Source organism: Corvus hawaiiensis, chromosome 3, assembly GCF_020740725.1.
Source record: "Corvus hawaiiensis isolate bCorHaw1 chromosome 3, bCorHaw1.pri.cur, whole genome shotgun sequence".
In the NCBI taxonomy this organism is placed as follows: domain Eukaryota; kingdom Metazoa; phylum Chordata; class Aves; order Passeriformes; family Corvidae; genus Corvus; species Corvus hawaiiensis.
This window is the reverse complement of record NC_063215.1, coordinates 55,457,658-55,479,451: the sequence shown is the minus strand read 5'-3', so window position 1 is coordinate 55,479,451 and position 21,794 is coordinate 55,457,658. Positions and strand designations below refer to the sequence as shown.

At 38.2% G+C, this 21,794-nt stretch overlaps 1 protein-coding gene across 18 annotated transcripts in view; it reads left to right on the top strand.

The window, feature by feature from the left end:
• Positions 1-21,443, top strand: part of PTPRK (protein tyrosine phosphatase receptor type K) — a 392,047-nt gene extending 370,604 nt beyond the window's left edge. For 12 of the 18 annotated variants that reach the window (XM_048296424.1, XM_048296418.1, XM_048296429.1 and 9 more), the window contains 13 exons: positions 111-128; positions 2,509-2,545; positions 4,319-4,416; positions 5,118-5,234; positions 5,981-6,135; positions 7,251-7,386; positions 9,604-9,753; positions 10,324-10,497; positions 13,103-13,234; positions 13,457-13,582; positions 15,538-15,701; positions 16,961-17,096; positions 19,471-21,443. In XM_048296424.1, the coding sequence (XP_048152381.1) occupies positions 111-128; positions 2,509-2,545; positions 4,319-4,416; positions 5,118-5,234; positions 5,981-6,135; positions 7,251-7,386; positions 9,604-9,753; positions 10,324-10,497; positions 13,103-13,234; positions 13,457-13,582; positions 15,538-15,701; positions 16,961-17,096; positions 19,471-19,524 (1,497 nt within the window). In that variant the 3' untranslated portion in view covers positions 19,525-21,443. The remainder of the gene's footprint in view (positions 1-110; positions 129-2,508; positions 2,546-4,318; positions 4,417-5,117; positions 5,235-5,980; positions 6,136-7,250; positions 7,387-9,603; positions 9,754-10,323; positions 10,498-13,102; positions 13,235-13,456; positions 13,583-15,537; positions 15,702-16,960; positions 17,097-19,470) is intronic. The other 6 variants (XM_048296431.1, XM_048296435.1, XM_048296430.1 and 3 more) reach the window with 1 other exon arrangement.
• The last annotated feature ends 351 nt before the right edge of the window (positions 21,444-21,794 follow it).

Sequence of the window (21,794 nt, the reverse complement as noted above, 5' to 3'; positions counted from 1 at the left end):
TGAAAGCTTTCTTTTATTAAGAACAAATGTACACTTTCCTTGTTCTACGTCCTAGTACTCACTGACATTGTTGTGCTTTCTTTCACATCTGACTTTGGTTTGGGCTGTAGATTTGGCTGTACAGGGATGTAAGTACCACTATATGTGAATAACAGCATCCTATTGTAAATATTTAATATAGATATTGTTATTAATTACTTTCCTCTTCTATTTTTATCAGTTGATAACTATGCATGCCTCATCTAATTTATCTCATCTGTTCTTTTAAAAAATTTCTTTTTTGTGTGAATATTTTTTGTACCTGTTTTAAAAAGATAATTTAACCTTTTAGATTAGCTCTGAATATTACTGGATGTTAGGTAACTCAGGTGAGCCTATCTGTTAAAGAGAATTTGCTGTTCCCAATTTTTAGTGGATTTTGGCCACTAGCTTTTCTTTTCCCCTTCCCATGTACATGTGAGAAGCTAGATAGTATGCTGCACCGTAGTTGTTTGAAAATATACCTGTGTAGTAGTCGTAATATATGTTTGGCAGAAAAAGGAGGGATGATGACATTTGTAGGTTGGGTTTGGGTTTTTTTGTTAGTTTGTTTTTAACAATTTTTTTTAGACAAGCAATATTTAGCTGACATTTGTTTTAAGGTGCTAATTTAGGTATTACAAAGTATATACACAAACACATATATATATATTTCAACAGGGAAACTTCCTTACTTCTGCAAAAAATCTCTAAAATTTGAAATTCCATAATCAGAATACAAATTATATTACAATTTTTAAAAACAAATCCAAATTTTGCCAGGTGTTTTTGTTAACAAAATATGACTTTTCTCTAATTAACACCTTAGGAATAAACTAGTTGTTGTATTCAAATTAATTCCAAAGCAATTTGAAAGGTAGTGGAATTGCTATGACACCTGTTTTTAAAATACATGGCTTTGATCGCTTTCCTTTATAATCGTACTTAAGTAGTTTTTCCTGCCCACTTTTAGTTGATAAGTTATTTAAGACCCTTTTGAATTTCCAGGATACAAATATTTAGCTTCAGATATATTTCTGTCTTTTTATTTGGATATTTTAACATGGCAATTTCTGTGAAGTAATAGGGCCATGATACTTTGCCTGGGGCCTTAAACAAGAAAACTCTCTCAGATTTTTAATAATTTCAGTTCCTTGAGGATGTTGTTTTTCTTATTTAGGAGTGAATTGAACCTCACCAGAAGCAGACAAGAAAGCTACAAGTTAAAACTGGCACTTTACAATTTTTAAGTGACACTTTTCTTCTCGAAAGCATTACTGAGTGTAAATGCATGTTGCACATGTTCCACTTCCATAATTTGAAGCTGTAGCTTGATATTAAGGACTTCAGGAGAAATTCTTTTGTCATTGGATGCAATTTTGGTCTCTTGTAAAGCCAAGAGTAAGATTCTCAAAAGTGTTTCCAGAAGCCCCAGAGGAAGCTTCTAGACAGGATAATGAAGCAGTCTGTAGAAAAGAATATAATTTCCTTGGGTACACGGAAATCCTTCACTTTATTAGCAACTTGTGAATACCAAGAATCCAAGGGCTTGTATTCCACTGTAATGCAATACTTCCAGCAAGTGGCCTAATAAAACTTAACCTAGAGAATAATTGGAGTTATTAACATTTGCACATTGTGAAATTCAGCATTGTCTTCTCACGAGCAACATGAAACTTTCCTTCCTCTTTGTAGCTGAATTGCTGGGACTAGTCAAAATATACTCTGAATTATTTCCTCAAGAGCAGTAGCTCTTTGTCTTGTAGTTTTTATGTGAACAATTAGTGCTGTATAGTGCTGCAAGCACTGGCATAGATCCAGCTATCTGGAAAGGCTTAGTTGTGTAGGGCTATCTATTTACATATATATATATGTGTGTGTGTGTGTGCAAGAATGTGTATATACTTGTGTGTATCATGCCCACTATAACTGATGCACACTTTGTGCAGTCAAGAACATTTCACTGCAGTAGGACCTTGACTCTGTGCACACACCAGTGTCTCTGTCCCCATTAGTTAGGACTGGGGCACATATCTCTTTGTGCTTTATAGTGATTCTCTGTTTAGAAGAAGACAAAAGGTGTGTATTTTTTCATATTGGCTAAGTTGGGAACACAGATCAACTGTGAGATAATAAGGTGGCAGAGAATTTTTATTAAATTTTAAATAAAAGCCCCAGTGTATCCAGCTAGGGAAATAATGTCAATAGAGGACCCATTTTTAGATGCAAGGGACCAATCTAGAGTACTCCTTCTTGGTGCACTGCAATGTCTGTTCAAGTCAGATGTTCTTATTTTCATTTTATCTGTTGTCATTCAAACCTTTTTAATATTAACTGGTTTTTTAGGTTTTGAGCTTCATGCTGCTCTTAAATATTGGTTTGTTCTGAAAATGTTGTCTAGAGCTAAGGATTCTGTAGTATCCTTATGCTTTTATTTTCCACTCTCTGTTAGTAATATGGTACTCAAACCAACTTATATTGCTGTTTTAGGGATATCAGAGACCAAGTCACTACATTGCAACCCAAGGTAAGAATCTGCCAGCTTTAATCAAATTGAACAATTGTTCTCTGTAGTGTTCTACACTGTTTTGGTAAAATAGAAGTAGATGAAAATAAAGCATACCCAGTATTGTGAGTTGTCATCTTGTGTTATGGTAAATTAACGTAGTATGTTCGGGTGGAACGTGAATAAATTCAAAAATTGCACTAATTTATCATGTTAATTAGCTATTGAGCAAATCTGTCAGTGATAAATTCAGCTGATAAAGTCAGAACCTACTACCATGATTTCCAATTATGAAGATGAATAGAGAAAAGAGACATGGACAGAGAAGAGAACAGTTTCATCCTGTCTTGAGGCATTTTTCTTTCCATATTGCAATGTTTTATTTTACTGTCTACAACTTAGTCCAGGATGCAGTGAAGACAGTAATGATAAATTAAACTGTCTCAGAAAATCTGGGTAAAGTAAGGCCAGAGGACAAAGATTCTTTGTACAAAGGAGTGAGGGAAATCTTTATCATGTAACACCCTACTAATAAAAAGAGGTGCTAGAGAAAAAACCTGAATTTCTATGGAAATTTTTTGGTTTGTATTTCTGATAAAACTCCTCACAATGAGGAAAATCAAATAGATTAGTCTAAGATTGCACTGAAATATCAGAGGCTATGATTTAAAATGAAAATAATTAGATTTAGGTATGCCATTATTTGATCTGTGAGCATAAGCAGATAGCTGTCTGGAAATATCCTGTTATTTGTCTCTCAGTTGATTGTAGGTGCACACAGGAAAGTTGAAGTAAAGACTTATTTTAAAGCAGGATGCTCAAAGTTTTGTCCACATTTGTTTTTCATTTTTGCGTAAGTGCTGCCTAAATAAGTTTCTATATGGCATTAAGTCTACATTTGTATTTTATTTATGTTTTAGTATGCAAATCATTGCACATAACAGTGAGTAAAGCAGAGAAAAATTTATTGCTGCTTTTGTGTGCAGCCTTTGATCTAACATATGAAGGAATATGTTTGAGTCTTCAAATGTGGCTCTTAGATTTAGTGGTGTGCTTGGCAGTGTTATGTTTACAGTTGGACTAGTCTTTTCCAGATAATTCTGTGATTCTATATCTGTTATATACAGTAATATTTATAGTACTGGTGGATGGTGGTAAAGGAGCTGTTTCTGAGATTATTGTAACAGGGTAAATGCCTCTCACTCAACTGAACATGTCTGCAGCAGAGCAGGAGGCAAAGCTTAAACATGTGCTTCTCATTTGCCTCACAGAAAAGCAGTTAAGTTAGTTTAAATACACTTCAGTGGGAAGTTTCTGGCTCAGTGCCTACTTGTGCTTCCATGCTTTGCCAGGAACCAGATAGCAAGTGCACAATATCTGTACCAGCAGCCCTCCTGCCTGATACTTCACTCTGGCATGGGCATTTCCTTGGTGAACATCTGAAGAAACTCACTCTCAACACTGTTTTAACAAATGTAAAACAAAACTGGAAGTGTAACTATAGATGCAGTCACACACTGCTGTGCCTTGTAGTTGTCAAGCAACTTCTGCCATTTTGCTACATGAAACACCTGCCATTAATTTCTTTCAAGTGAATTCAGTTGAAGTGAGAATATTCAGCATTGGATAGAAGTAACGATACAATCTGGAAACCGGCACAATGGTATGATGTGGTTTCACAAAGCTCTCTTCTCTGCATCATGCATCAGCTCTGAAAAGCACTGGATTTTATTTTTAGCATTCACTTTGACTGTTATTTCTTTGCAGAATATTACCTGGAATTTTTTCTTGCAGGTCCAGTTCATGAGACTGTGTATGACTTTTGGAGAATGATATGGCAGGAGCAGTCAGCTTGTGTTGTGATGGTCACAAATTTAGTGGAAGTTGGAAGAGTAAGTTTTTGGGCTTGTTTTTCTTTTAATGCTGCAAGCTTAAAGAAAAACCTGCTGAAAAGACATACTATTGACAGAATGTAGAAGGGTCTTGTGAAGGACAACTCTGCACCCTGAGGGGCCAAGGGGGAGGAGTCCAGGAAATGTTGCAGTTACGGTATTGTCTAAAAGCAACTTCTGAAAACTGATGCTGTCTTGCTTTCATGAGTAGTGGAAAATTGTCTGAATCCAAATTCATATTTCAGCAGAATAGATTTGTATATTGTCACTCAAATGAGAAGAGTAGTGGAAGAAATGTGCTTCTATATCAGTGGCTAGAAATCAGCAAATTATTTACAGTTTAGGAGCAACACATACCTCAGGGAGGTCTATAAAGTAGATGGGATTACTTGCAACAGTTTGATTATGAGTACAAAATGCATCACAGTTTAGCATAAGTGGAAATATATTCCATAGCTCAGCACTAAAGAAAATACAAATGCTCATTTGGAAGTGAATTTGGCACCTAAGTACAGCTGTGTAAAGCAGTGGAAACTCCTTGTAGCTAGTGCTTAACTTGACATAACAGCCACTAGCCATGACAAGCCACATGAATCCATGGTCATTTTGGAAATAAATGCGGTGTAATGCAATAGATGCAGTACTGTATCCTCAAGCTTTTCTTTTCCCTTGGTGTGAAATCATACCCATTTTTTATTTAGGTCAAGTGTTACAAGTACTGGCCTGACGACACTGAAGTTTATGGCGACTTCAAAGTGACTTGTGTAGAGATGGAGCCCCTCGCGGAATATGTTGTCAGGACCTTCACTCTGGGAAGGGTGAGTGTATTTTGAAAGGGCTTAGCAAAATACTGTTTCCTGGTAGCAAGGAGGATGAAAGAGGCTATGCTGAGGTTTCTGTGGAATACCAAATCTCTCCAGCTTGTTAGCAGGGCCACAGTGTAGGCAGCCTTACCTTACCATGGCAGTTATGCATTGCATCAGCACTACACAAGCATGCATCTCACTGTGGGACTTTGAATTTCCCCAGAAATGTCAACTGCTGCTATCCCCTCTCTGATAGTCACCTTTTCTCCACAGCCACACTTCTGAGTTAAACTCAAGTACCACATTATGAGTCATGCCTGCAGTTCATCCCTACACACAGTGTCCTGACCGCCACTGAGTCAATCTCAATCAAAGGACAAATTCTGTGAATACTCTATGTGATAGAGTTGTGGTCCTATGCTAAATTATTATACTTGCCTTTAAATGTAGCGGGCCCTTGTCCTAGTTAGCAGAACTTCTGAAAATCAGTGTGAAATGCATCAAAGTCTATTTAAAAAAAAAAATCTTCAGTGCAGTAAAACTAGCATACTTAATGTCTAAAGTAAAAATTACAAACTTCAAAATTAAAGTAACCCAGTGACATCTCTAAGATTCCTATGGATCTTTGCTTTAAATAATTGGTGAAATGATGAAAACTGCATGTAGATTCTATCAGTATGTGTGATCATTATTTGAGTCAGATAATACCTAGTCTGTGAAATACCTGGAATTTCATAACCTTTTTTTGCCTTTTACAGAGAGGCTACAATGAAATCCGTGAAGTTAAACAGTTTCATTTCACTGGCTGGCCAGATCATGGAGTTCCTTACAATGCCACAGGCCTGCTTTCCTTTATACGGAGAGTCAAATTATCTAACCCTCCTAGTGCAGGGCCTATTGTTGTCCATTGCAGGTGTGTACAGAAGAAGTAGATTGGTATTTTTCACAACTGTTTATATGATTATTTGCAGTAATCTTTGTGAAGCATCCATCATTTTGAAGTGCTCTGGTTTTGTTCCCTTTTTGAATTGCCTAATTCACACTGCAGTAGGATTTGGAGGTCTACAGCAATGTTTGAAAATAATGAGATTCTAGTACACTTTTCCTAAATAGAATAGTCTGAGATTTTCCTTTTCCTGCAACAGCTGCACCAGCTAAATCATGATACTCCAGGCCATCATTTTAGGTAGCCTTCAACAATTTTGTGACAGTGTTCATGAATGAGTGTAGATACATCTGCTTTGATAGCTTGGTGTTGTATATAATGTCCAAACAGATTATTAATTCAAAGCAAAGTAAGCAAATAGATGAAGAAAGATGGAATGAGGTTAGTGGCAACAAATACAGAATGTTTCTCCTGTGCAGCTTTTGCAAGGTTATGTTGTTGGGACACAGTCCTTTGACAAATAGAATTTGCTTTCTACAAATGTTTGATTTACTAAAACATTTTAGTCAAACGTTTAATTACATTTTGTAGATAAAGTTACTCAGCCATTACAGATTTTAATAATTCACTGTGCAAAAACTCTCCATAGCTTTATGTAAAGCCAAAATAAATCATGAGTGAATCTTCTGGATATTGTTAAATGTGCTGTCTGAACTAGCTTGGAACTTGGCTGCTAAAACATACATTTGAGTTTCTTATTATAATAGATCACTTAAAAATCGTTCTTACTCTTATTAAAGAAAAACAAGATCTATAATATTCTGAAGTGCATAAGTTTAAGCATTCTTCAGATTTCAGTTAAACTAACTTCTTTTTTAATGTAAGTATTGATCTGGGTGATAAAAGGAGGAAACTTCTTTTTTTTGCTGTTACTTAGTGAATCAAATGTGAAGGAAAAGTGTTGTTTTGAACACATCAAAAGATTTTAAGGATGTTGTGATGAGAAGGAGAGAAGATAAAAATTAGATAGTGGCTGTGATGAAAAACTGAATGACTTTATAAAAATGCTCTCAATAATGGTTATAAAGTTTGTAGATGTTTTTCTGGGTCCATTCCTAACAGTATTTACTGTTTCTTTTTAGTGCTGGTGCTGGACGGACAGGTTGTTATATCGTGATCGATATCATGTTAGATATGGCAGAAAGAGAAGGTGTGGTGGATATCTACAACTGTGTCAAAGCTTTACGGTCCCGGCGCATCAACATGGTACAAACTGAGGTACAGCAGTTTGCCTTCGAAGCACCTGATGCTTTTTGAAATGTTCTAGATCAGAATTTCACTGTGAGTCTGAAAAGAGCATGCAGTGACCTTCTCAAGGGGGTATCTCCAATGGGGACCATTGCTCAGTGTAAAAGCTCCCAGAACCAGGGTGGTGCAACAAACCTGCCAACTCTTGCAGTCTTCACAGAAACAAGTGCCCGCCTAACTTGGTAACAAAAGGAAAGAAAGGAGGATCTTTTCAGGGAAGACCTTCTATTAGGCCTGTCTGGGATGTCTCTCCCCAGCTCTGGTATCAGCAATTCCAGGATCCCAAAGGTGGAATTTCAGCAGGCTGCCACTTGATTTAGACAATCTCCAATCACTTTATCTATACATTGACTGGTGAACTTTATTGTTGCATTGCTTGGTTTGGTTCAAGCCATAGCCTTCTCGGAAAGCGCTGAGAGGCTTCTTAGGACAGAGAGGCAGTTCCGCTCTCCCGTAGTCCTTCCAGACGGCCCCATGCTCCTGCTCTGGCCAGCTGTCGGCCCTGCAATACGGTGACAGTAAAGGAGGCGGAAGGGTCTCTTGTGGCGGCCTCAGAGGAACTTTTATTGTTACATGTTGACCAGCTGGTTCCCAGCGGCAGAAAGACAGGTGGTTCGAGAGCCGGGAGGGCTTTCTCAGATCACAGGGGCGGTACATGGGCGGGGTTGGGGTACAGGAACCAATAGGGAGGGCCCGAGGGAGTGGCCAGGGCTAGGGGCAGGGGAGGGGGGGAAACCATGTGAAATAAGAAACGAAGTGGGTAAATAGTGCACCACACTTTATGTCCATTTTACACTCTTTTCAACTCTGTTTGTGTTTGTTTTATTAACCTTGCTGCCAAGCTTTTTCCATTTTTTACTCTTTTGGTCTTTCAACATGCCTTCAGCAGCTTTACAATAAAACTCCTTAGGAATTAAGTTCTAACAGCTCTCATTCTGCCCCCAGAGTACCACTGAGCTTCCAAAGAAACACAGGTTATTGGTTTATATTGGCATATTACCTGAAGTGGTTCACCACTTCTCTCTGCTGCCCTCCGTAGGGACATCTACCTGTGACCACATGGAAATCTCTGCAGTTGGCAGCCAAACATATCAGTGTAATTTGGTGCAGTTTTTATTCCATGCTGCAACATGTGGCAGTTGAACAATAGATGTTCCTGGTCAACTACGCCTGCCACAGGGCCGTTAATCTTTGGGAAGTGCATGGGGTGCATTGTTTCGGTGTGACTGCTTTAACCATCCCAGTTTAATCTGCACTTGCATGTGAATTATTCCTTTCTCTCCCTTTTGCCTCTTACCCCTCACCTTCTCTCAGAGGTTCACATACAGCAAAATAAAGCTGTCATTGCAGCAAGTTCTTGTGATGGTTATATAGTCCACAGAGATGCCAATAGCTCCATAGTTGTGTGGGTAAGGCACACAGGCTGTAGAGCCAGAAGACGACCATGGTCCCCAGACACGTGCTGGTTTTACAGGCACATGTTAAAGTTTGTGCTCTTAAGAACCTCATTGGTATTCATAATAGCTACGTGAGGCTGGCACAGTTCTAGACATGGTTTACATCTATTATTCTTGGGGTGAGTAAATATAATGGGCATTTTGTGTAAAAATTGACAGGAGGCCGAACTGAAATAGTAATGCAGTTATCTAGGACTCAGTCTATGTCAAGGCAAGTTGAGAAAAAATGGGAAGAAATGGTTCTTCCACTGGAAGAACACTGGAATTTATTACTGGCCTAGAGCCAACTATGAGGCAACTGATGCACTAGCTTGCACATGCATAAGGAGAATGCAGCATGCCAAATACTGGCTAATCATTACTAGTGCTTGAGGCAATTTACACTTTCTGCTAACATCAGAAGGTTGAAAGCTATTTAAAAAAAAATTGGTAAAGCCAACAAGTCTTTGGCATATGTGCAGAAACCCACAAGCACTGCAAGAAAACTGAAAATCTCCTGTTACTATCCCTGTTCTGTTGTTTTACTGAATTTAAATTGCTCCTGAAGAAAACATCTGTGTGCACTACACCCCTATAAGAACAAGACTGTATTAAAGCATTATTTAGTGTATTGATGGACAGTACTTTGAATGAGTTTAAGAGTGTGCAGTAGGCCTGTTTATCCTAAAAGAAAGAAAGATCTGTTGGTTTTAAATGGCTAAATTTTTTGTTTCTTTTCCTACTTTGATAGGAGCAGTACATCTTTATTCACGATGCCATTCTAGAAGCTTGCCTGTGTGGAGAAACTGCTATTCCTGTCTGCGAATTCAAAGCTGCTTATTTTGATATGATTAGAATAGACTCTCAGACAAACTCTTCACATCTCAAAGATGAGTTTCAGGTATTCACAGTTCCTACTAACTCTTGATGTGACAACAATTTTTTGCCTCTAGATACATTTAAATTCTTTTAAGGAGAAGGTTTTTCATATCACTTTTATAGCACTTGGTCCCTAACTTTTTTGTCTACAAAATAAAGCACCCATGTTTATGTGCTTTGCAAAGTTGTTTTAAATACAGAATATCCTCCTTTTAATAAAATTGCAGTAAATATCTGTCTGAAATAAAAACCAGTGAGTAAGAGGCAGAGAGAGTTTTGTCTTGCATTTGCACAGCGAAGGCATAGCTTTTTAGGGCTCCAAAGGACCCTCTTTGTTTTATTCCTTTCAGAAGGGATGGTGTCAGGCGGAATGTGTTCAGTGGTACACAGAGTGCCTTTAATACCTGCAGCTTAACCCCCTTGCAAAGCCCCATCATGTCCAGCAAACAGATAGGAGCTTGTATTTGCTAATGTCTTCTTGCTAATGCCTCATGTTTTCTCATATTGCAATATCTTACAGTAAAACTTGGGGAATCTCGAGTCCAGTGTGTGTTAGCTCAGCGTGCTAAAACAAACGTCCTCTTTCCCTTAGACCCTGAATTCTGTGACCCCTCGCCTGCAGGCGGAGGACTGCAGCATTGCCTGCTTGCCAAGGAACCACGACAAGAACCGCTTCATGGATATGCTGCCACCTGACAGATGTCTGCCTTTCTTAATTACTATTGATGGGGAGAGCAGCAACTACATCAATGCTGCTCTTATGGACGTAAGAGACTACCTTCTTTGTCTGCATAGCGTGCCATGGAAAGCTCTGTAATGTGAGAGAGAGCACTTGCTGGTTTAAGAAAGGGTGATTCTTTGTTACTGCAGTGCCCAGTAAAACAGTCCTAATGAAGAAGGGTGAGGGGGAAAGGGTAAGAAACCCCACCAGCTTGTATTTTTTGTTCAGGAGGTTTGTTATCTTTAGTCTTTGGCATCCTCGTGGGACCCACTGGAAATCTCACCTTTTTAACAGCATTATATAAAGCTCTAGTCTCCAGACCTCCAAATCTCAAATCTCAGCAGGATCTCAAAAATCTGCTGTTTGTTAGGAAGTTAATGTTATCTCTCTGAGCATGAGGTTACCATCACTATTTCATAAAAAAATCTTTCTATATTGAGGCATGAGCAACAGAGGAAGAGAAAAATTGTTTTCTTGGCATGTTTGGGTATAGAGTATAGAGCTGGGGGTTTTGTTGTTCATATTTTGAGTTGCAGCTCTTTAAAGTTGAAGTCTGAGTGACAGAAGTACTGTCAGGGGAAAAGGTGAATTAATGGGAAAAATGGAGTTGAACGTGCTTATACGTGCCTGATCGATAAAGCAGTTCACATGCTGCCAGGTACCTGCCTGTGCCTCCATTAGCATTTCTAAAGTTAGTCCCCTAAAGGCACTTTTACAGTAAATACTTATATAAGTGGCCTGATTTCCAGGAGCATCTCCCCTTCCTCAAAAATGAAGTGCTGTCAGAAACTGCCATGTCAAGGAGAGATGCTGAGATAAAATGGCAAATAGCAGCAGAAATCATCAACACTGATTAGTATAGTCATCCCTGAGTTCTGCCTGAGCTAGTGCAGAAAACAAACTGATAGCAAAATGCAGTCCCTAATCTCATGACTACCTTATTGTGTCAAAAAAATAGAGGAGTAGCATGTGTAAGACCAATGTATTAGGGTGTCACAGAAGCTGAACAGATGAATTAGAGCAGTGAACAGAATTCTGGTAGCAAAAATTGTTTAGAATTGCAGTTAAAATTGCATTAAGCACCTGGATAAAATGGATGTGCTATGAACCAACCAACAGACCTTCATAGAGGAGTGTGGTTTGGTGTCAGAGGAAGACAGCACAGGCTGTGGGGGGCAGGAGGACTCTGAGTGTGCAACAGCATGTGGCAGGTAGGGGCATGAACCAAGCAATGTATTAATGGATCAGTAATCAGAAAGTTAGAAAAGGCAGAAGTGGTAGTAATAAAAGGAAAAAAAGCAGCAGAAAAGAAAAGATATTATTATATTGCAGTGAAGGCATATAACAAGATTATAAGTAGAGTTAAAATTTTGAGTAATGCAAGCTTTTTTTTTTCTTGCATTTTGCCTTCTGCTTGTTTCTTTTAAGACTGATTTATTCAGAGAAGATGAACTCCTGGACAAGAAAAAGGGACTTTCAATAACAAAGCAGAAAGAGAAACTTACCCCTTATCTTTCTCTTATCTTGAGAAACATTAGAAATTATGGGGAAGTGAGGTAGGAAAACACCAGCTAGGACATGTTTTATTTCTTAAAAGTACAGGGGAAGAATCAAAATTGATTGGCCCTGTGCTGTCCATGGGCAGATCTAGGAAGTAGGACATGGATTGCCAGTACCCCAACATCCTTCCTGCATTAGAAAAGGTAACAAAAATCTAGATTAAAAGTGTCAGCAACCTCCTTAATCTCTTGTCAAACAAGTACTGATGCTAAAGACATTAACAACAAGTTGTTGGAAGGTATGTCAATATATTGCACATGAAGATCCCTTAGATCAATTTTCAAATAACAAAGCTTCCATAGCAAAAGTGGTTTATCTACCCTACCAGGTCTTTCTCTGAGGTTAATTTAGTCTTCCATGGATGGTTACAAATTGCCTGCAAAAAACTTCTGTTCTATCCTCTTCTGCTTGCTGCTTGTAATACATCTGCCCCTCAGCTGTTAGTTGCATCTCAGTCACTGTGCAAGGCTGGAAATCCCTGTTGGCAGCTGTGTGTAACACAGCATATAGAAAATGGAACCTGCAGTTATGGCAGGAAGTAGTATTTTGCTGTTTAACTTATGCTTTCTGCTGGAAATGGGCCCAGTGATCCTGAAAGTCAGTTCTGTGGGTGTCCCTGTGGCTGTGCACTGTGAAATAGAGTTTGGGATTGAGTTTAGTCCCTGGTTTGGTCACAGAGTTCATGTACAACCTGCTGTGGAGAGGGTGATCTTCTGAGACCTCTGCACCCCTCTCTGCATCATGGGGTGAAGGTTTCCTACTTGGCTCCTGGACGCAGTGCCTAGAGCAGAGTTGCCTGATCCTCAGCTCAACAAGGCCACGTAGAACATCTTCAGTGCCCGGAGCATATCTGAGTGTAAATACAGGGCTTGTTCTGTAACCAACCGCAAGGCAGAGTAACCTCTGAGCAGAGTAACCTCTTTGTTCTTATTGGAGATGATAATATATTTTTAACTTCGACATCTTCGGTGAAATATGAAGTAATTGATGTCACAGCTTTGTTCTATTTTTATGTTTTTTTCTGTTGCAGTGTTTCAGTAGAAATTAAGTACTTACTTCCCATTACTAATAAAATTGTTTGCCTTTACAGAGCTACAGGCAGCCAGCAGCTTTTATTGTCACACAACACCCTTTACCAAACACTGTGAAAGATTTCTGGAGATTAGTGTATGACTATGGCTGTACTTCTCTTGTGATGCTAAATGAAGTCGACTTAGCACAGGTTAGTTTGGAGCTCAAGTTTTCCATGTACCATCGCATGCTTTAATCCCTCTGGATTTACTACATGATGAAAATGTAGAGCAGTGCAGTGACTACAATTATTCTCTGCTTTACAGCAACTAATCAACACTTAGTAAAGGTTAGGTGAGATGTCTGCAGTGGAATAAGGCAATACTCAAGTAGTAAGTTACCATTTAATGATGCCTGTTTTGCTCTGGCACAGGGCTGCCCACAATACTGGCCTGAGGAAGGGATACTGCGGTACGGCCCCATCCAAGTGGAATGCATGTCGTGTTCAATGGACTGTGACGTCATAAACCGAATTTTCAGGATATGCAATTTAACAAGAGTAAGTGTTATTCTAACAATATGTGACAGAAAAATGTGTCACTTTTAATGCTCTCTAGGCTTTTGTGCTTTTTAATTTTGAATAATAGTAAAATACTAATGTTCATAAGACATTACCCAGGAAGGAGTCAGCCAAGCATCAATATCTAATACTAATTTCTAGTACTTTCCTACATCTACAGTCCTTTCCTACAGTACTTTTCTACACTAAGCAGACAGAGCTTTAAGGTGAAGGGACATTGTTCTGAGGCATTCTCACTGATGAGTGAGAAGCATTCTGTGCTCTGTTTGTTTGGTGTACAGTAAAAGAAATATCCCTGTAATTAACATGTACTGACAGATATTTAGTTCATAGCTTTGGTAAGAGGTTTTCTGTGGTGAATCAGGAACAGGAACACTGAGGCTGATTGTACAACCAGCACCTTCACAGCCTAAAATGTGAAAACCACAACATGAAAGGCAGATTGCGGCACCCTGCAAAGCAAGGTGTGAAAAAACTCTGAAAGTTCCTCTGCCTCTAAAGGGTTCTGCCACCACTGTGCCTCGACCTACATTTATCTTTTTCTCAACTTCAGTAGCAGTGCCAGTCTTGCATTCTTGTCAGCTCTTTGATACCTTGCACCATCTTGTCTTTTTGCTGTCCCATAGTGTTTCACACTCTTGCAGCACCTTCTCAAACCCTACTCGCCACACAGTGTTTCCTCTTTAGCTCACCTCTATGAATTGCTTATTTAAGTTGCCTGCCACAAATGCTTGTGACACTGTTCTATACACAATTAACCAGCAATCCTTATTTTACTTACCACAACTGTTTTTTCTCTTCCATCCAGTACTGAACTTATCACCAGCTGCTAGTGTATCTTGAGTATATGTTTAACTCTCATTTATCTTGAAAGACAACTGTGGGGAAAATTGATTACTGTGTACACTAAGATTTTTCTTGTATTTTATTTTATTTTATTTTATTTTTGTTTTATTTTGTCACATTTTCATTTTTCTGAGGGCAAATATCAGTTTTCATGTGGCCAGTATGTTGCTCAAATTTTTATTTTGCTTATATTCAGAATTGCAAAAAGCATTTTCAGCTCTTCTTGAAAACTACAGGAAACTAAAGTGTGGGCACACTGGCAAATATTACACCATAGTGCTTTTTTCTTGTATTTTGAACTTCCTCTTTTTTTTTTTTTTTTTCCATTTCTTCTTTTTTTTATGATGCTTTGCTTTTCTTCTCCTCTACTTGCTTCTGTCTCCCATGCCCTTTTGCTCATAAATCTTGCTTTTAAAAATCTCTCTGCTCTGTTCTTCCTTTTCTAAAATCCACATTCCTACTCGTCATCTTCAGCTTCAAGAAACTAGATAGACTATTTATTCTTCCTCTTATTGGGGCCTTTCTTGTGACAGTCTAATTCTGTTCAAAGATCTCCCTGTGTCACATCTACCACATGCGAGGCTCAGAGACTGGCAGCAAGGCTGTCATGACAGTCTGGCACAAAGGGAAGATTTCAAGGACAGTAGTCATGTTTGTGCACCAATATTACTTGTTGTTCATTTATAATGGGGTTAGTTCATGCATAGGAGCCAAAGGTTTCTCTCTTTATTTCTGAGGGTCTAAGGATTTAATAGTGATATTGTAAATTGATTATTGGTGTTAAGCAACCTTGGCACATAGAATCTATGGAATCTAGGGAGTTTGTTGATTTAAAATTCAGGATAGGTTATATTTGTGATTGATAAACTGTAGTGTTTTCTTCAGTATAGTTCCCTTTTTTACCTCTTCTGACATCTTCCTTTAGCTGAAGTGGTAGAAATTACTGGAAGCCCTACCATGCAATGTATACTATGTTAGAATCTGTACATAATATAAACACCTAGGTTTCATGTTAGTTTTATATTTTGTTTTTCTAAACCAAGATGTAAAGGTGCCATTTTGACCTAAAGCTCTTGGATTTCCCTCAGCCACAAGAAGGTTATCTGATGGTCCAGCAATTCCAGTATTTGGGATGGGCTTCTCACAGAGATGTACCAGCTTCCAAGAGATCCTTCTTGAAGTTAATTCTTCAAGTTGAAAAATGGCAAGAGGAATGTGAAGAAGGGGAGGGCCGGACCATCATCCATTGCCTGTGAGTAACTTGGAGAAAGTCAATTGCTGCTCTTCAAATAAATTCTTAAAAATTAATTCTTAGTTTAAATTTGAGCAGTATTCTTATGGATACCTTCTTTTGCACATGTGCCTGCTACTTTTCTAATATATAAAAAGAAAGAAGTACCACTGCCTACCACTCTAGGTTGGTTTTTTGTCAACTTTTGGATTTTTCTGTGTCAGGTCAAGGAATGAATATTTTGGGGGTGGTACTATAATGATACTGTGTATACTGTCATCTTCTGTACATAATAGCATGTTTTTCAGGTGCAAGAGTTGTACAGATCTGTTTCTTCTGCCTGGTTTCAGTAAGGAAGTCTTTTATACTGAGTGCCAAATAGGGGTTTTTTGTGTCTCTTTTGGATAGTGTGCTACATTTTTCCCCAAAAGGAAGGCCTACAGTATTTTGATAGATTTAAACTATGGATAGATGAAATCAGAAAAAAAAGCTCTATTACACTACATGATACTAAAACTATTGTTGGTAAATGACCACTGGCTGCTTACCTGATACTGAAATGGGAGCTGGTTTGGGAGTTTTGAAAAGACAGCATCTTTTTCTTCCTAAGCAGAGAATAATCAATCTGTCTCCTACCTTATTTAAATAAAACATTTAAAACCTAGGAACTGAAATATGTGTATCTCCTTACTCTGCAAAAAAGTCTTCTGTTTAAAAGTTCAGAATTAACTAGTGACCCGTGTCTCCCTGCACCACCTCAAACTTAATAAGAAGAAATACCTACCTTAATTTCTTTGAAATTAAGATTAAAATGGTTCAGAAGTGTCCCCAAAGGTCAACAAGTTATTAAATCAGTGATGCCTTAACATATCTGGTTGAATAATCCTCATATCATAGGTGAATTTCAGTGAGTGTCTTTCCAGAACTAAGTGCAAAATGTACTTGGCATTGAACTTGTTTTTATTATTTCTAATGTTCTACTTGCCATTGAACTTGGGTATTTTTTTTAATTTCTGATGCATATGTAATTTAGACTTCTAGCATGGTTGGGCAGCATGATGGGCTGTAAGGGCAGAATTCAAAAGCAGTAATTGAGAGGAAGGTCAGAAAAAGCAAATGTCTTAGACCAAACCCACTGGAGCTGCAAAGAAATTGCTAAAGTGTGGTGTCCCTCTGGGACTCAGGAATCACTTGTGCTTACAGAGTGAAAGAACAGAAGTGCGTTTTGGATGCTCTCTTAGGCCACAGTGACATTTAACTCTCTCCTTTCCTTTCCACAGAAACGGCGGTGGCCGGAGCGGGATGTTCTGTGCCATTGGCATTGTGGTTGAGATGGTGAAAAGGCAGAATGTGGTGGACGTTTTCCATGCTGTGAAGACCTTGCGGAACAGTAAGCCCAACATGGTAGAAACTCCGGTAAGCCCCGCAGGGTTACTGCAAACAGCCAGGGAGACAGAGGCTGTCTCATTGTGTGAGCTGCGTTTTCAGTCCCGTGCCCAAAAACCAGTGCAAACCTACCTTGGGCCACAAGAAGAAAGGACAGATATTGAGTGTAAACGCAAGTCAGCATCATGAGAGGACAGGCTTAGCATTTTACATTACTTTTCTTGTAGTGGTTGCATGCTTTTCACAGAAAGCATTCTGAGTTAACAGAATGCACTTTAATTTCCCAAAATAACTCGGTCCGTTTGAAAGGAAGTTGCAGCAGGCTGTGCTCACACAGGTCGTCTTGAAATTGTACAGAGCAAGGTATTTCTCCTTGGTAGGAGCAAGTTGTGAAGTACAGATTTGTAGCTGGATATGTGAATATATTGCTCCTTAGTAACAACTGCTGCTTTGAAAGTTGTACTGAATAATGATAATCTTTTTTACTCAGATTTGTAGTACTCAAAATGATACCTCAGAACTTTAAAATTGAACACTTGGATCTAGTATGTTGCAAGTGAATATATAAAATCATTTAGGTTGGAAAAGATCCTTAAGAGCATTGAGTCTGACAGTTCTATAATAAACGATAAACTAATATAAACAATATGAGCCTGAATTAGCAAAACTGCAAGACTAAATATCTGTATGTACATTGCCAGAACTCAACCTTGAATTTTCTGGTTAATCTTTATGCATGCAGTATGAGTGCCTGTCTATTCAAACATTTGCTTCAGTCACAAAACCCAAATATTAAGGACTGGAAGGTCCTTAAAAAAATTCTCCCACATGGTTGTTTTTCCTTTTTGTAGGTGAATGAAAGCAGGTTATGTAGTGTTTGGGAGTTCCTGCCATTTGAGTCTCACACTGCCAGCTGCCAGTGTCACTTTTCAGCCAGATGGCTGCCTACAGCATAAAAATCAGGGATGCCAATTGAAATTAAAAACATTTTGTAGTTTACGCATAGTGGAAATTGCTTCTGACCCTGTGAACTTGCATATTGTGCAAAATGGCTGTAGCTGCCTCTTCTCATATTCCCCTTTTTCCAGGTGCCAGTGTTTGCTTAATATCAAATAGCTTCTGTGGCATGATTCTCTTAATCATTGTGCATCACTTCTATCCCTTGCCACCACACAAATTAAGATGGCTAACATGTTAACAAATAGAACACCCTGTAGCAGCAGTGACACTGGGCTAGGTATTGCTGCTTTTGCTGCAAATGCTTTGCATTCTCCTGTGCCACAGACATCTGAGACACAACACATTGAATTGCTGCCTGGATTTCAGTACACTGCTGTCAAGAAAACAGGTCAGATCACATGGAAAATTATTTGTGTCTCTGTAAAGGGAGGCCAAGGTAGATTGTGTTTGTTTCTGATAAGTGCCCTGCAAACTTATATTGCATTTCAAAATAGTCCTGAATTCCAGTGCAGCTTTACACTGAAGTTGCTACATTTTTTTAGTTATGTATTTGTGTTGTGTGGATTTTTATTCAGAACAGTTGAACAGCAATTGTTGAGTCGTTAGTTAGAAAACAAAGCAGGGAAACCACTATACAGCACTGTCATGTGCCCTACATACAGCAACAGGATCAGATAACAGCAGTGAGCAGTGTAATAGAGCCTTTACGATATCCCCGCAATTTCCTGTTAATGCATCACACTATCTTCCTTTGCAAACAAAAATAAATCACAAAGGCAGATTTGTTTTTTTAAATCATAAGGACAATAGACATCAAATTAATTTCCTTGGCTTTATTTCTTCTTCCCCTCTCCTCTCTCCTTCCTCTTCCCCATCTCACAGTATCAGCTCAACAGCAGCATTGTTGAGAAGAAATAATAACCACAGTGAGGTTTTATGCTTTAACTTCTCTTTTAAATGTGCATCTGATATTTTGGATGCTACATCAACAGGACTGTACCAATGGGCTCTGGACCCCAAGCAGCTCCATGTCATGGCTCAGTATTCCCCATCCATTCTCTGGCTGCCCAAGCAGCAGGCACCAGTTACTGCCCAATATCTGCTAACTCAAATAGAAGTTTGACAAACAGAGTCGAGATGCTTTCACTGCAAGAATGTTCTGACTGAGAGGAGAGCTTTTCACGTTTGATAAAAGAGTTCAGAAGCTGAAAAGATCAGAGGAGCACATCATTGCTTTCCATGGTCAGGGTCCTTTTTCACTTCACTGGTTAGGGTGAGTTTTTAAATCAGGGCTGGTAATATACTTGTGTAATAGGGGGGAAAAGTAGAAAATCCAATCCTGTCTGGCTTACTAGTTAGCAAAGGATGTTCTTAGTTACAGATATTGCTGCTAAGATTTTAGATTTTAATGTACCTTTTGTTTCTGTACCTTCTCCCCTTAAAGGAGCAATATCGTTTCTGCTACGATGTTGCACTGGAGTACCTGGAATCCTCTTAGTCGGAAGGGATGTGGCGAAGTTCACCAAATATATGAATCTCAGTAAGCTGTTTTGACAACAGTTCTTGATCCTGTGAAGAAAGATTTTAGGGGAAGAAGGGGGTGGGAGGGATTTTAAATTTTAAATGCAAAGTATTTTTCTTATGAAGTTGTGTATCTTAATAAAAGAACTCAATCTGTTTCTATGCTTGTATACAGTATCAACATTTAGTGCCACATAAATACTATTTAATGAAACCCAGAGTCAGAAGAGATTTGCGCAAATTAGACCTTCTCGTGTGTGTATATGCAGCCGTCTCTCAAATGCAGTAGAGCGACCATCTGTTGCATGTATCAATATTTCCTATATGGTATTAATTTTTTTTCTTTTGATACATTGTTAAAGTACAATAACAGTGCAGATTGATAGTAAGGTTCATTCTTTATACGTTTCAAGTGTTGCATATATATATATTATGTATAGTAAAAGAAAAACTGGCTTATTTTGTTTTAATGTGCAATGATGGCTGGATCACATAAAGATCTTTATAAAGAAACTTAAATATAAGCCAAAGACTCAAGTGTAAATATGTCTATATGGAGAAAGCACATGTATTTATTGTTTACTTGCATTCCTTTTTTGATGGCTGAAAAAAAGAAGAACCATTTTTCTTGAAGAAAGCTTTTTTTGCTGAAATCAAGTGTAAACAATTTTTGTAGTTTATTTTTTGTATGTTTTAGTGTAAGTAGAAGACATACTTTTTATGCATAGACCAAGAAACATTGGTATAGTGGTTTTGTTGTGTACATGCTTGTGATTCAAATTCATGTAAACAACTTGATTATAGAAGGTCTTTAAGTACAGGACCAAAATCTAAACATTTTCCTGAAAGTGTATAGTTTTTCACAGTTGCATTAGTTAAGTACTGATCAAAAAACTATGTAAGGAAGTGCACACTTCAAAATGGCCCTGCCTGTGACTTGCACAATATTGGAAGAAATTTTTAAGATCCATTAAAATTGTACAGGAACTAATTGTTTAAAAAATATTGAAGCACAGATCAACAGAACTGTGACACAAATAGATGGATCTGCATATGCCCTTCAGGGTAAAAAAGTATTTGTTTAGCAAATTGTAAAATTAAGCAATGTTAATTTGATGTCTATGAACATGTAAGCTTTGCTTCCAAGAAAGCAAAATTTTAATAAACCAATGCCAGATTCTGATTATTATAGTTGTGGTGTACAAAATATTACTTTGCTTTTGCTTAGCTTGCATCCATTTCTTCACAAAGTTTCCTCTATATTAACAGCTGAAATCATTCCAGTCTCTTCTTGGTCATTTTTAGAAATGACAGTAAAATGCTATGGTGCTTTTAAATATTCTGTAAAGTAAGAGTGAACTAAATTTTTATTTAAAGATTGGTTTATATTTTTTTCCTACTTTGATAGCCTCTCACTTACTGTCCTTGTTAAGGAGTCATTCTTGTCTGGAAGACCAATGTATTTGGATAAGGAAAATCTCAAAAGGAAATAGTATTATTTTTCACCCTGGTGTTTCAGGGAGTATGTCATAAGACTCCATGTGTCTCATGGAAGTGAGGGGACTGAAAACCTGACCCAGAGAGAGCACAAAAAGAGTGCGCAGTGGAAGAATAGAAGTGTTCCTAACCTTGGACACTTGAAGAGGGAAACGTTTCACTCCCTGAGGCGATGGAGTATGTCCTAAGTGTCTTCCTTCAGATACATGGAATTATCCATTCAACACTAGAAACAGCAGAGAAATGTTTAGCGAAACACTGCTTCTCAAATTTTTTTAGTGCCTCCATCTATACTGCAGAGCTCCACCTCTTTCAGATCTAAACCACTTATTTTTTTTGTCACCACTGTTAATTTCTACTTATAAACAGCAAGGTAAATAAATAAGGTTTGAAAATGTTCACCGGGTCTGGTTTCTTAATACTCAAATTGCCCTATTTTTTCTTCTGCCACACTGGAAAGTGGATTACAAGTTACGTGCTTTGTAACATTCTTAACTTTCCCTATGAGAAAATGGCGTTCAACTAACTTTGGCAGTCAAAGTGCTGGGTCTGTTACCTAGAGCTGACTGTCTGGTCACCACATTTTGTGGAAACAACATGCCTGATGCATCCTGCCTGTTAGACATCTGTCTGGCACTAAATGATTTTGACTGTGGAAAAATCTTCCTCTGTTGTCTGTAAAGGATGTTGAGAAGATTAGAAGTCTAGATTAATTTTGTGACAGATGAGATGAGTAGCTCTTAGGATTGT